Raw genomic sequence first — 13,474 nt, forward strand, 5'->3', positions numbered from 1 at the left:
GAGTTTTTACTTGTGTGGTTTCCAGGTCTTCTCTATATGATCGCATCAGAGAGCGTGAGTATGACGACCTCCATCTGCTTGTCCTCAACGACACGGTTCAGCACGACGATGCCAATGAGGTCACTATTGGGGATGACGGTGTGTTACGGATGCAGGGCAGGCTATGTGTGCCCAATGTAGATGGTTTGTGTGAGTTGATTCTCCAGGAGGCTCATAGTTCGCGGTACTCCATTCACCCGGGTGCCGCCAGGATGTATCAGGACTTGAGGCAGCACTATTGGTGGAGTATAATGATGAAGGACATAGTGGAGTATGTATCTCGGTGCCTAAACTGTCAGCAGGTGAAGTATGAGCATCAGCGACCAGGTGGGTTGCTTCAAAGGCTAGAGATCCCAGAGTGGAAATGGGAGCGGGTTACTATAGATTTTGTTGTTGGGCTGCCACCAACTCAGAGGAAGTTCAATGCAGTATGGGTAATTATGGATAGGTTGACCAAGTCAGCCCATTTCATTCCAGTGGCAGAATACATATTCTTCAGAGCGGTTGGCCGAGATCTATATCCGAGAGATCGTCCGTCTTCACGGTGTGCTCGTGTCTATCATTTTTATTGAGGTACGCAGTTTACCTCGAACTTCTGGAGGGCTGTGTAGCGTGAGTTAGGCATGCAGGTTGAGTTGAGTACAACATTTCATCCCAGGACGGATGGACGGACAGTCCAAGCGCACTATTTAGATATTGGAGGATATGCTTCGCGCATATGTTATGGATTTCGGGGGTTCTTGGGATCAGTTTGTACCACTCTCGGAGTTTGCCTGCAACAACAACTACTAGTCTAGCATTCAAATAGCTCCCTATGAGGCATTATATGGGAGGCGGTGTCATTCACCAGTTGGATGGTTCGAGCCGGGGCAGGCTTCGTTGTTGGGTACAAATTTAGTACAGGATGCCTTGGATAAGGTCAAGACTATTCAGGACCGACTTTGCGCCACTCAGTCTAGGCAGAAGAGTTATGCCGACCGAAGAGTTCAAGGTATCTATGGTAGTGAAGAAATAAAATATATGTCTCCAAAGAACTGAACACCTAAACGGAAAAATTGAATAAGCAACCATGGTGGGAAATCACAAATTTATATAAGGGGATTAAAAAAAGTATTATAATGTTATATTTAGGATTTGATGTCATGATCCAAGATTCACGTGATCAACACTCGGCATACTATCCGATCCGAGTGAACCAAACCCATGTATAATCCTCTCTTATATGCATGGAGAAGCCTTTCGAAACATAAGCATTTTAAACAATAAAATCCATGCATAAAATTTAACAATTAAAACAATTCTTTGCATTAAACAAAAGACATAAAGGTAATTGTTCATTCATGCATGCATTATGAGCTACCATAGCTTACAATCCAAAAGAATAAACTACTATTATCTAAGGAATTTATATGACATAGAATGAAAATAGTCGATCGAGATAGGCTCCGGTGACCCAAAAGTATAAAGTAAATTTACTCCATGATAGTAAGAGTGGAGCCGCACCAAGAGTATCATCTGGAGATGTGGAGTTGTCCTATCCACGGGGCTCGCACTGCTTAGGACCGGGGCCTGAAAACAGAAATGAAAATTTGGCCAAAGCGCCTAAGAACCAGTGCCTAGTATGAATCATGAACCATTTCCCCAAGAAGTGGGACAAGATAAGAAAAGAAGAATATACAAAGCATTGATATAACAAGGAGGCATTTATATCAATTCATAAGTTAAATAAATAAATTAAAAAATTCAAAACTTATTTCAAATTTATTTCCTTTAACATTTAAGATCAACCAAAATCATGTGAGGTTTTACCTTTAACGTGAGCACTATACCGACAGTGGCATGATAAAAACAATACTAGAACCTAGTCACAAGTATTTGACTCTACTTATCTAGGCAGCTTCCCATAGTACCTTACGAGTCGACTTAACCTCATTACATTTAGTAATGATAATTTGCTTACAAATTATGGGATTTTATTCTACAAACCTCGGCTTAACCTTGGAATGTGTCCCTACACCGGAACGTCTAGTTCTATGATAATGAATTTAAGATTCGAACCAATTTCGATGGTCTCCACTAATAACTCCCAAAATATTTGACTTTTCTAAAATAGATTCATAGATCAAAAGCCTCAACGGAATCTCTTTTAAACTAAATCACGGTATTCATAACTGATCCAACCATTTGAAAAAAAAATTAAATAAAAATCTTTCTCATTTCTATGTTAAAAGTAATTAACAAAATAAAAATTTATCTTTTAGTCCAACAAGTACCGCTCTAACATTTAAAGATATTTCAAAAATATAACACTTTATATTTTCAATAAAAAGTCATGTCAATGACACTTAAATATTTAAAATGCAAGAAATGGTGCAATCTCAACCTGCTTGTCCGTACAAGATAGGATCCACAATTAGAATCAAGTTCCAAACTATGTTACTATATGCATTTTTGGAGGAAAACTCGATGAAGCAGTAGGTTTCAACATACCTCAATACGCTCTCAAAACTTCACCACAAGTATCTAAGGTCTTAAGCCAACCATAATCTACACAATTATATCTCACATGAGTCAAGAATTGCTCAACAATACCCAACAAGAGCCATTTAGACCTTAGCTCTTAAATATAGGCACTTAGGGTTCATCTTTCCTATCATATGTTTTCTTCCATTCTTAACAATCTCATTTATAATACTTAATAATCTATTGGGGGTTACAAACAACTAAACAACCTTTATGACCATTCCACCAAGGTCTTTTTAAAAAAAACAAAAAACTACTTGAGGATCGTTTGGTTTAGAAGTAAATTACATTGAGATTAGTGATGCACGAATTTTTTATGGTGATGATTAATAATAACAGTATTACGAAGGGGTTGCTATGCGAAGGTTAATAATGAAATTGTTATGCGGTGACCAATGATGAAGATGTTGTTGTGCAGTCAGACCTATTTATAACAACATCCTTATATAACAACGGAAAATGGTTTAAAATGCCCCAAAACTATTGAAAAAGGTTTTAAAATACCCTTCATCCACCTATTGGGCTAAAAATACCCCTCCATCCACTTTTTTGGTTCATTTATGCCCTTTGACCGTTAGGTCAATGCTAAATTAAAAATAATTATTATTCTTTTTGTAAAGCCTAAAAAAAATATTTTGCAAAATATTTTCGTTTTTTTAAACTAATGCACCAAGAGTCCACTAATTTAGTAAAATCTTCTTTCTTTTTTTCAGTTTTTACGAAAAAAATATATATTTTTTCTTTTTAAAGAACTTTTTTTTTGTAAAAGCTGGGAAAAAATTGTAAAAACAGAAAAGAAAATTTAATAAAATATTTTCGTTTTTAAAAACTGAAAAAAATATTTTAATTTTTGAAAAATATTTTTTTTTTCAGTTTTTTTAAAACATTTCGTTGTATTTTCGTTTTTCAGTTTTTTTAAAAGAAAAAATATTTTCGTTTTTTTTAAAAAACTGAGAAAAGAAATATTTTTCAAAAACGAAAGTATTTTGTTGAAAATATTTCTTTCAGTTTTTAAAAAAGGAAAATATTTTATTAAAAACATTTTTTTTCTGTTTTTACAATTTTTTCAGTTTTTAGAAAAAAAATGCTTTAAAAAAACTGAATAAAATGAAAAAAAAAGTTTTTTTGTAAAAATTGAATTGTTTTTTTGTAAAAACTGGAAAAAAAAAAGAAGAAGATGAAGACTTTACTAAATTAGTGGACTACTGGTGCATTAGTTTAAAAAAACGAAAATATTTTGCGAAATATTTTTTTTAAGCTTTACAAAAAGAATAATAATTATTTTTGATTCAGCATTGACCTACCGGTCAAAGGGCATAAGTGAACCAAAAAGGTGGACAGAGGGATATTTTTAGCCCAATAGGTGGATGAAGGGTATTTTTAAACCTTTTTCAATAGTTTAGGGGCATTTTTAACCCTTTTCCGGTATAACAATCATTCACTATAAAAGCAAAGTTTTCCTTGGAACTAATTCCTTAAGTTATATTTTACCTCTTTTATAATAGTTTTTCCCTATAACAACAACCATATTAATAGCAGAACGCTCTTTGTAAAATTACCCTTCTATAATAGCCATATAAAATCTCTAAGGTAACTCGAAATAATTCTAAAAATGTGCGCATAATCTTTTCCATTGAAAAGTTTTTATCTTGCATAATACACAAATTTGAAGATTTGCATATGATATCATTTTCATTGGACAAATGTCGAAAAATATTTAGTTTGAAGATTCAACTATCAAGCTCTTACATTGCCTTCAAGGGAAAGCTATCATATACCCTTTTGTGAAAGTTTGGACACAAATCTTCGCCAATTTTAGCATTATACCTCTAGCAAAATAGAATCTACGGAACAAGTTACAACTACAAAGTTCTTCTCTCAATCTTGTGTCACGACCCAAACCCCGGTCGTGATGGCGCCCAACACATTGCTAGGCAAGCCCGACCATTTACGCAACCTTAGCCAAATAATCTAATTAAATAAATAAATGTTCACTACTATAATACCAATTTAGTGCGGAAATTCTGATATAATCTCTAACATTCGAAAACCCCAAAATAAAATACTAAATAGCCCACAGAATCTGGTGTCACGAACATGAGCCTCTAGAAGCAGATTATTCACCTATTACAAGTCCGACTAGGAAAATAATACGAATAAAATAATAAAAGATAGAAGGGAGAGATCAAGGCTGCGAACGCCATGCAGCTACCTCGACACTCCCAGATAACTGCTACTCAACTAACAAGCCCTCACTCACCCTTTGGTGTACCTGAATCTGCACACAAGGTGCAGGGAGTATTGTGAGTACTTCCAACTCAGAAAGTAATAAATATAAATAAGGTCTGAGGATAAGAAATCCTAAATAAACACAAAGTAAAGCTAAAAATACCATTAAACAGCAATACAGTTAGAATGAACATCAGAACAGATGAAGAAATAAATGACAATTAAATATGCAATGCAACACATAAACCGGTACCTCCAGTACCCGCTGCGGCCGTGCAGCCCGCTCCATTTTTTTAACATCGACGGCGCTCACTGGGGGTGTGCAGACTCCGGGAGGGGCCCCTTACGGCCCAAGCACAATAATAAGCCATCTCGTGGCATCAAACAGGCCCTTGGCCTCATATCAATATCATTATAATACTGCTGCGGCGTGCAACCCGATCCCATACTCAGTCCAAAAATCACACAATAGTATAAAAATATTCAACCCAAACTTCATTTAAAAATATTAACTTAATTTCTAATTTAAGAAAATGGCTGAGATTTCAAACACAGTATTAAATACCAGGACTGAGTTTAATATTTATAGATATGGTAAGAAACCATTAAAATAATCCCTGAAGGATTCAAGTAGTTGGCACGAAGCCCAATTATGACAATTAATCCATTTTTATAAGGATATTACAAATCTACAATCAAATAGGTATCAATTTTATTAAGCGGGACGGACCAAGTCGCAATCCCTGACGGTGCTCTACCCCACGCCCGTTATCCGGCGTGCAAGTCACCTCACATAGCACTTCGTTATGCAAATTCGGGGTTTCAAACCCTCAACACAGCATTTACATTTATTACTAACCTCAAGCCGACCAAGGTCCTAGCTTGCTATGCCCTTGCCTTTCGAATTCACCTCTTCGCGCGTCGAATCTGACCAAAACCACAATGAATACGTCACAATATGCTAAGGGAATGTAACCCAATCGAAAAGACTCGAAAAACATCGAAAATCACGAAGTTGGCAAAACCCGAGCCCCGCGCCCACGTCTCGAAAAATCAGAAAATTAACATCACCGGATTCCTCATCTCGACACGAGTCTATACATCCCAAAATCTCTCAAATCGGACCACGAATGGCCCCTCAAATCTCAAATTTAGAATTTCAAACTCAAGCCTAATTTCTTACAATTTGGCTATATTCTCATGAATTTCAAGGATGATTCTACAATAAAATCATGTTTTTAACTCATAAAACTTACCTTCAATCGACCCCAGTTGAAACTCTCTTCAATCCCCGTCCAAAAGCTCTCAACAATGCCCAAAAATGGAGGAAAAGTGGGTTGGGTTCGCGGATGAAATGTTTTAAAACATTCTGCCCAGGTCTGATAATGAAACATGAAGAAGCATAACATGGGGGAAACGAGGCGGTAACTCACGTGACGACGGGTCGGGTCGTCACATCTTGAAGGAATTTATTTTTCTAGTAGCTTTAAAATATGTGATTTAGAGTTTAACTTTTTTATGTTTTTGAATTTGTTAATAATATATTAGCTTTATTTAATTAGTAAAATATGTATATCTTTTGAGATTTTAAATTTGAATAATTCTTTTATCTTTTATATGCAACGTTAAAAAAGGAAATTTTTTTGATAATTTTTTTCTATAACAGCTGAAAAATATTTAAATGTCAAATGCTGTTATAGGTGTTTAAGAGCCATTCACTGTAACAATCAAAAAATATCGAATAAATAATGTTTTTATAACAAATAATATATTTATACTTATAACTTTAAAAATATAATTGAGTTCTATAAAGTTTAAATTCTATATAGGTCTCTTGTCTTGGTAGGATTAATTACCCAAGCCAAACGACCCTTTGGAAATAGGTCCCCTTATTATTTTTTTCCTTTTTGTTTTCTGGGAGGAAATAGGTCATTCACCTTCTCGTCTCGAAAATGACGAGCAGCAGCTGCAGATTTCTCTTCAAAAATGGCTTTATTCCAAATTTGGCAGAAACCCCATCAGTAACAACCGTACTTGAAGCCCACCAAGGTATTTTACCTGCTTTTCATCTTCCTCCTTTTGAATTCTTGTGTTGTAAAACAAAAAAAAAGTTCTCCACATAGGAATCTTTGTTTTAGAACTACCTCAACCAATAAATGATAAAAAAAAAAACAAAAAAGAAACTGAAAGGTACAATTTTTTTCCATTTCAGGTGCATATACAACAACTAGGACTCATAATGGTGGCTCACAGCTATTGTTTTGGGAAAGGCATATGAGCAGACTCTCCAACTCTCTAAGAATTCTTTTAAATTCAAATCCAGAACTTTTATTCAGTTCAGAAAGATGTAGACTCCCTTTTTCCTTAGTATCAACAAAACCAACTATGTGGGATTCATTGGTTCAATCTCTTGTGAATGATTCTATGAGAAAAGCTCTGCCTTTTGTATTGAAAGAAAGAAGAAGTGGGGAGGAATTGGCCATTACTTGTCTTGTCAGTGGAAATGTTGATAGTTTGGAGGAATTTGAGGGTTTAGATGAGGAAAAGATTTCTACAGCTTTTGATGTATATATCCATGTTGATCCCTATGTTCCTCCACTCTTTGGTAACCATGAAAATGCAGCACGTTTGGCAGTTGTTGGTCATGGTAGGCGTGCAGCAAATGCCAAATACTCAGACTGGGTTAGGTAATTATGCGCAAACAACTGGTTGCGGTCCTTTTAATTTTAACAGTGATGTATACTCATGGAATTTCTTCAACATAGTAATGAATGGTGATTTAGCTTGTGTATCTGATTTGGTTATAGGGAATAGGTGAAATTTGTGGACACAGTCTTTCTGTGGTGATAGGAATTTGTTGTTTTTGTTATAGGTAGGCAAAGGAAGCAATTGGAGAAGCTGAGGCCACCTTCTGTCAATGAGCTCCTGTTGTCAAACAACGGTGATCGGATCTTAGAGGGTTGTTTGACAAATCTTTTCGTCGTTTGTCGCAAGGTGATATGTCATTACAGCACTGTTAACCACCCTATGTTTTTGAAGTTTTGTGTTGCACTAAAACGAGTAGGACTTTTTCTTATAATCCATATAGTTGGCTGGATTTCAGATGGCCAAACATTTTTGTTTAGTTGATTTGTTAGTAACAACTGGTTCCGAGATCTTATTTGATCCTGTTGTAGGAGTACTGATTTTATTAGTCCATTGATGGGTTTTCAGGAAGTTAAATTTCAGCGAATTGAGATGATGCATGAGTTTTTATTGCTTAAGAAAGGGAAAGGAATAGAATACAAAGCTGTAGTTGTGTTCACTAGAGATCTCATTTATTGAAGAAACAGTTGATTTCTGTAGGACAGCCATCATTTCTATAGGTGGGGACTTGTGAATTTTGAATTTTACACTGTGTTTGGAGTCCTCACTGTTGTAGTTAAGCAATCTGACATTGTCGCATATACATAAATAATTCATCAGTGAATTTAGTGATCAGATTGGAATCTTTGTATGAGAAGAAAAGATCTTGAGTGCTGGGATTTTCTTCTAGTAGTACAGGATCAACATGATAGATTTTATTAATCAATTACAGGAAGGTTATTGGCTGTATTTGGTTGTATAGACAACACCAGCTTATTGCTTGTCCTCTAGCGATTAATGAAACTTGTTCCAATAAGGTAACAATTAATAAAATTTACGCCTTAGTGATAAAAAAGTGCTAAGCTTTACGTCTGGGCACGCTGAGAATGCTAAGCTATGCGTGGAACTACTCCTGAAGTGTAAGTTTGCTGGGGCTACCAAAAAAAAGAAAAAAAGAAAAGAGATTGTTGGGGCTATGAAGGTTCGAGTAAAGCTTGAAGACAATATGGAATGCAATCCCTGTGTGCATTTGGTGGTCGATCTGGAAAGAAGGAAACAGGAGGTTCTATGGAAGATATACTAACTCCATGCTGAAGATCAACAGTAATTGTATGCCCCTTGTTGTACTTTTGGTGTAGGAAGGAATATGCACAGGAGGCTGAATCACACTCATTGATCTTATAGGTTCTTTCCACTGTCAGAAGGAAGGAACTATACTTTTTGCTTTTTGGATGTACATGATACAGCACCATCGTAGTGCTGATGTCAATAAAAATGCTCTTTTACTGTTAAAGAAAAAGAAAGTGCTAAGCTTTACTTCAAAATGGACACATTATCTATACTGAAGGCATATCAACTTCTATCTAGCAGGAATTCCAGCAATTACTAACCAAGCCATCTGAACAGAGCAATTAGTACTATTTTGCTAGGATATGGTAAATCCTCAGGGACAAAATTCCAGCTTCCCCTTTAGAAAGTGAATGCATGACGCTATTAACTTCATGTGGAAAGCCTATCTTGCTCACTTAATATGTACACGCGATGAAACTTAAAAGGTCAAATGGTATTTTGGAACTGTAATCTAGCAGTGTTGTAAATAGCGCTCGCCTCAGCGCTAATAGCGTGAGGCGATGCGATGCGAGGTGCCGGCGCTATTTGCCTCTGTTGCGTGGCGATTTCAAAAAGGCGAGCGCCTCTGCCTGTGTAGCGAGAGGCGCCGTGTAGCGAGAGGCGCCCTGTGGCATCGCTTTTTGAAAAAAAAAAAAAAGAAGGCAGCGACCATCAGTGTTAAAAATACAAATTAGGGCTTGAGTTTTTCTTCTTCTTTCTCCTTCAACCTCGTCGACCAGCGCCACAGCAAAGAAGCAACCAAGATTTCTTCTTTCTTCTTCAAGTTTCTTCGATCAGGACATCAGGTATGCTTCTCGTTTCTCCTTTCTTCTTCTTCGAATTTCTGCCTCTGTCCATTTTCTTTTCTTTCTTCTTCAGCTTCAGTCTTTCTTCCTTTTTCTTCTTCTTCTCTTCTTCTTTTTTTTTTTTGCTCTGTTGTTTGAGCGAGCAGCAGAGAGGAGAGAGCTTTTCAGAGCTCTTTCTTCCTTCCTTTTTCTTCTTCTCTTCTGTTTTTTTTTAAATCTTGAAGAAGAGTATATGTTGCTTGTTTTAGTTTATGAATCTACTATGACTATCTATTGATTTTTTAATTTTTGAATTGATATATTTATTAATATATTATTGCTATTGAGTGTGTGTGTGCATATATATACACATATATATATATATATATATATATATATATATTTTGTATAAATTGTCGCTTCACATAAAAAAGGCGAGCGCTTCGCTTCTCGCCTCTCGCCTCAGTGAAGCGGGCCCTCATCGCTATTTGTCGCCTCACGCTATTCAAAACACTGTAATCTAGTGTGTGAGGAGTTAATAACTCTTATCATTTTGCTTTAACTGTTCGTAAATGGTGTATAACTTATACAAGGTCCATCATGTTTCTTACAGAAATTACTAGAAATTTTGTTGCAGGATGTTAACGACGATTATCACAAGGCTAGCCAAAGAGACAATGAATCTACAGTATCAGTTGAATTGCAAACTGCCCCTCTAAGAGATGGTGTCCTTCCAGGAGTTCTACGCCAAGTAATTATTGAGTGCGTTCCTTTTCCGGCTGGTGGAACTTGACATATTTAGCTTTTGAACTTCTCTTTACTGTTTGGAACTTGTCTTTGCATTTTGCAGCAACTTATCTGTAGAATGTAATAAATGCTGGTCAACTTGGAAGGGGTTGTTATTATTATATCGACTTGGTTTTGCCTAATGCTCGATATGGTTGGCACAGAATTATTCTAGAGGGTTCTCTGTTGCCCTAATTTTATGTGTTATGCACATATTACGTACTACAGTGTAAAGAATTTCCTTAATGGTAGGGAGTCTGATTCAGATCTTGGACAGAGATCTCTTTTTATAATATAGGAGGCAAGGTAGTAATAACAACTCATTGGTTAGTAGTTTGTTTACTAGTCCATCTTTGCCATTTGAGAATTTCTATCTGCAAGTTGTCCTATATGTTCCCAAGGGTGTACTTTATAGAATGGTCTGACATTTGTCCTTGTGCATAATGACCATATTTGAACCACAAGGGCAATCTGAAGCTATTGAGGCTCTGTGGATTATTGGAGAATTTGACTAAAATGAGAAAAATGGAGCTTTTGAATCGAAAGGATCAAATCTTATTGTTTCTATATGATTCAAGTAGTCTCTGTCAAGAGACATGCACTAGTTACCTTGTCTGCTAGGAGCAACTTGCTCTTATAGAAAGAAGCTTTCATAATCACATGAGATCTCTCATTGTTTTTTGGGGTCAAATAATGAATATGATGATCCTGTGTTTGTGCAGCATATGCTCAAGAAACAAAATCCCTGTCAGAGAAATTGCACCTTCATGGTCAAAGCGTGAAATGTGGCTGGAAGCATTCATTACAAGTATGTGGTTCAGTCTAAGCTCAGAATTATCATTGACAGCATTATATACTCAAAGCTTGCTTTTGTTACCCTGCGACAGCTCCAAATCTATTTCTCCTTACATGATCCAGTGGAGACTGAGTTTCTAGTATACATGTCTGAGTTGTGGTCCTAATGCTTAAACCTCTTGCCTCAGTTCTCCAGCTCCACTTCATGCTTATTATGTGCAAATATATAAGGTTAGACTCAGTTTAAAATTGAAAGGTAGAGTAAAAAGTGAGCTCAATGTGCCATTATGAATTGCATATTCCTATATAGTTGAAAAGTGAAAGGTAGTGTAAAAAGTGTGCTTAATGTGCAACCGTAATTTGTATTCCTATATACAGTAAGAGGATCTATTTTTACTGTTAGAATACTTACTTGAACTATTATTGTAGATAGCTTGAGGCTATTGCAGCATGTGGAAGTTATTCAAGCTCCTAGTTCATGGGAATCGCTTGAAGCAAAAACTTGGAGGGACGTAACATGGGAGGAAAAGCTATTTGAGGTATCATAGATCCATGCACTAACACGTAAAATCACAGAAACATACATGTATGCCTACCCTCCCCCCCCCCCCCCCCCCCCCCTCAACCCACCAAAAAAAAAAAAACGGAACCACCCAAAAAAGAAAAGAAAGAGGGGAAATAAAAGAAGTTTTGAAGCTGCTTAATGAATAATTCCCTTACTGATGTTTATGTAAATTTCAGCATGCGCCTGGAAGGATCACTGCACTCATCCAGGTATTAAAAGAGATTACTTTTTTTTAACGTCTGTGCCATTTAATAGAGATTAGTGATTACCTGTTTGATTCTGTACCAATTTTAACGCTATTGTACATTTGTCCACCCTTGCATGATAATTGATTAAAATACGAGACTTGAGTATTCATCCTGCTTTCCCCAATTAGAAACACCAGTCAAAATGCATAAGTTCACATACCGAAATAGTCTTAACATACTGAAAATGGTAGACACCTATGTGAACAGAAGCCGTTATTTTGAGATCTTGACACCTATGTGAACAGAAGTCGTTATTTTGAGATCTTGCAACCTATGTGAACAGAAGTAGTTATTTTGAGATCTTCTCTTATGGTTTGCTTCCAAACGCCACATGTGGGATTGCACTGGGTTTGTAGCTCTTATGGTTTGCTTGTAGAAGAAGATGCTATTACCTGGATCATATAGGCTGTAAATATGTATCTGTGTAGAGCATCCTATCTTGTTGATTCTCCTTTCCGGTCGCCTCTAGCTCTCGTACCTGTGAAAATTGACATGACTCAATCCTCAAGAGCATGAAGCTGCCTGGCCTTTCGTTCAATATTTAAGCAGCTGGCTGCTCAAAGCCCCACCCGCTTTTCTGCATAGACCTAATTTAGAATGCTGTAACTCGACTTCGAAGTAAGAAGAAGCATTCTGGGCATGTTTGGAGGTCATAAGACCAGAACTCTCAAGGATGTCTAATAGAGCCCCCCCACAACCCAACCAACACACACACACCCACTGCAGCATTGGATCTTTTTGTTGATTTATAGTGTAGTCGTTCCTTGTATAGACTTTAATCATTGGTCTACATGCACTATGTTTGTCGCTTAAGCTTAAGTGGTGGAACAGTTATATAATTGTGAAGCCTCTTATAGTATAGTAGCTATATTGCACAATAAAACTCGTCTTTGTTTTTCTGCAGAAGGAGATCATGGAAATGGCAACTGTTGAAGGGTATCCAGTGGTTCTATTTAATGACTGATATACCTTTTGGAATGGTCCCATCTTCAAAGCACAGCTGGTTTTTCAGTGATGCAAGGTCTAGTCTTTGCTTGACTAGCTAAACTGGCATTCCTTCTAATTGTGGCGTTGATTACGCCTGCCTGTGATGATTTGATTTGAATTGAAGTCCGTTCTGCTTTTGGTATAAGATGATTGTTTTTCTGGTATTTGTATATTTGAAACATACTCCTACTACAATAAGGGAAACTAAACGTAACTCCTCAGAAATATATTGTAGTTTAAAGTTGATTTAACAACCAAAATAACCTCACTGAAAACAATGGCTATCATAAAACTGACTGTCTTGAATTAGACCATTAGATAGAATTTACGTCTAAAATGAGCACTTTTTCGTTAACAAATCAGTGAGAAACCAATAAGAATAGTTCACAATGGCACTCTTGTAATTCATATGTGCGTTGCAGCTGCGGCATATTTCATAGATACGTTATTACATCATGTTTCTTGCGATATCTAGTAAGTAATATAATGATCTAGCATTATCAATAAAACTCGGCAAATGAATGCTCTTCCTATCTACAAGCTGAAAATTAAACTCTTTGTCT

General features: G+C 36.4%; 1 protein-coding gene across 5 annotated transcripts; it reads left to right on the forward strand.

The window, feature by feature from the left end:
• Positions 1 to 6,657: 6,657 nt before the first annotated feature.
• On the forward strand, positions 6,658 to 13,077 carry LOC109241952. 5 transcript variants are annotated; one of them, XR_002070323.1, is made up of 8 exons: positions 6,658 to 6,840; positions 7,004 to 7,478; positions 7,668 to 7,785; positions 10,168 to 10,292; positions 11,039 to 11,124; positions 11,204 to 11,650; positions 11,853 to 11,885; positions 12,829 to 13,077. XR_002070323.1 is itself a non-coding variant. In XM_019408780.1 (8 exons), exons 1-8 carry the CDS (start codon positions 6,744 to 6,746, stop codon positions 12,886 to 12,888), a joined length of 1,104 nt encoding a protein of 367 aa, XP_019264325.1. In that variant the 5' UTR covers positions 6,658 to 6,743; the 3' UTR covers positions 12,889 to 13,077. The 5 variants fall into 5 exon arrangements, 2 of the variants coding, with proteins under 2 accessions (XP_019264325.1, XP_019264326.1); XM_019408780.1 differs by having other exon boundaries at positions 11,541 to 11,650; XR_002070324.1 differs by lacking the exons at positions 11,853 to 11,885; positions 12,829 to 13,077 and having other exon boundaries at positions 11,204 to 11,342; positions 11,541 to 11,632.
• Positions 13,078 to 13,474: the final 397 nt, after the last annotated feature.

The sequence above is a fragment of the Nicotiana attenuata genome, unplaced genomic scaffold (assembly GCF_001879085.1).
Source record: "Nicotiana attenuata strain UT unplaced genomic scaffold, NIATTr2, whole genome shotgun sequence".
NCBI classification, from domain to species: domain Eukaryota; kingdom Viridiplantae; phylum Streptophyta; class Magnoliopsida; order Solanales; family Solanaceae; genus Nicotiana; species Nicotiana attenuata.

Coding starts and splice junctions, on each gene's coding strand:
- LOC109241952 (XM_019408780.1), top strand. CDS start 6,744: ATGACGAGCAGCAGCTGCAGATTTCTCTTCAAAAATGGCTTTATTCCA. Junction 7,479..7,667: donor AAATACTCAGACTGGGTTAG/GTAATTATGCGC, acceptor TGTTATAGGTAG/GCAAAGGAAGCAATTGGAGA. Junction 11,651..11,852: donor GGGAGGAAAAGCTATTTGAG/GTATCATAGATC, acceptor TGTAAATTTCAG/CATGCGCCTGGAAGGATCAC.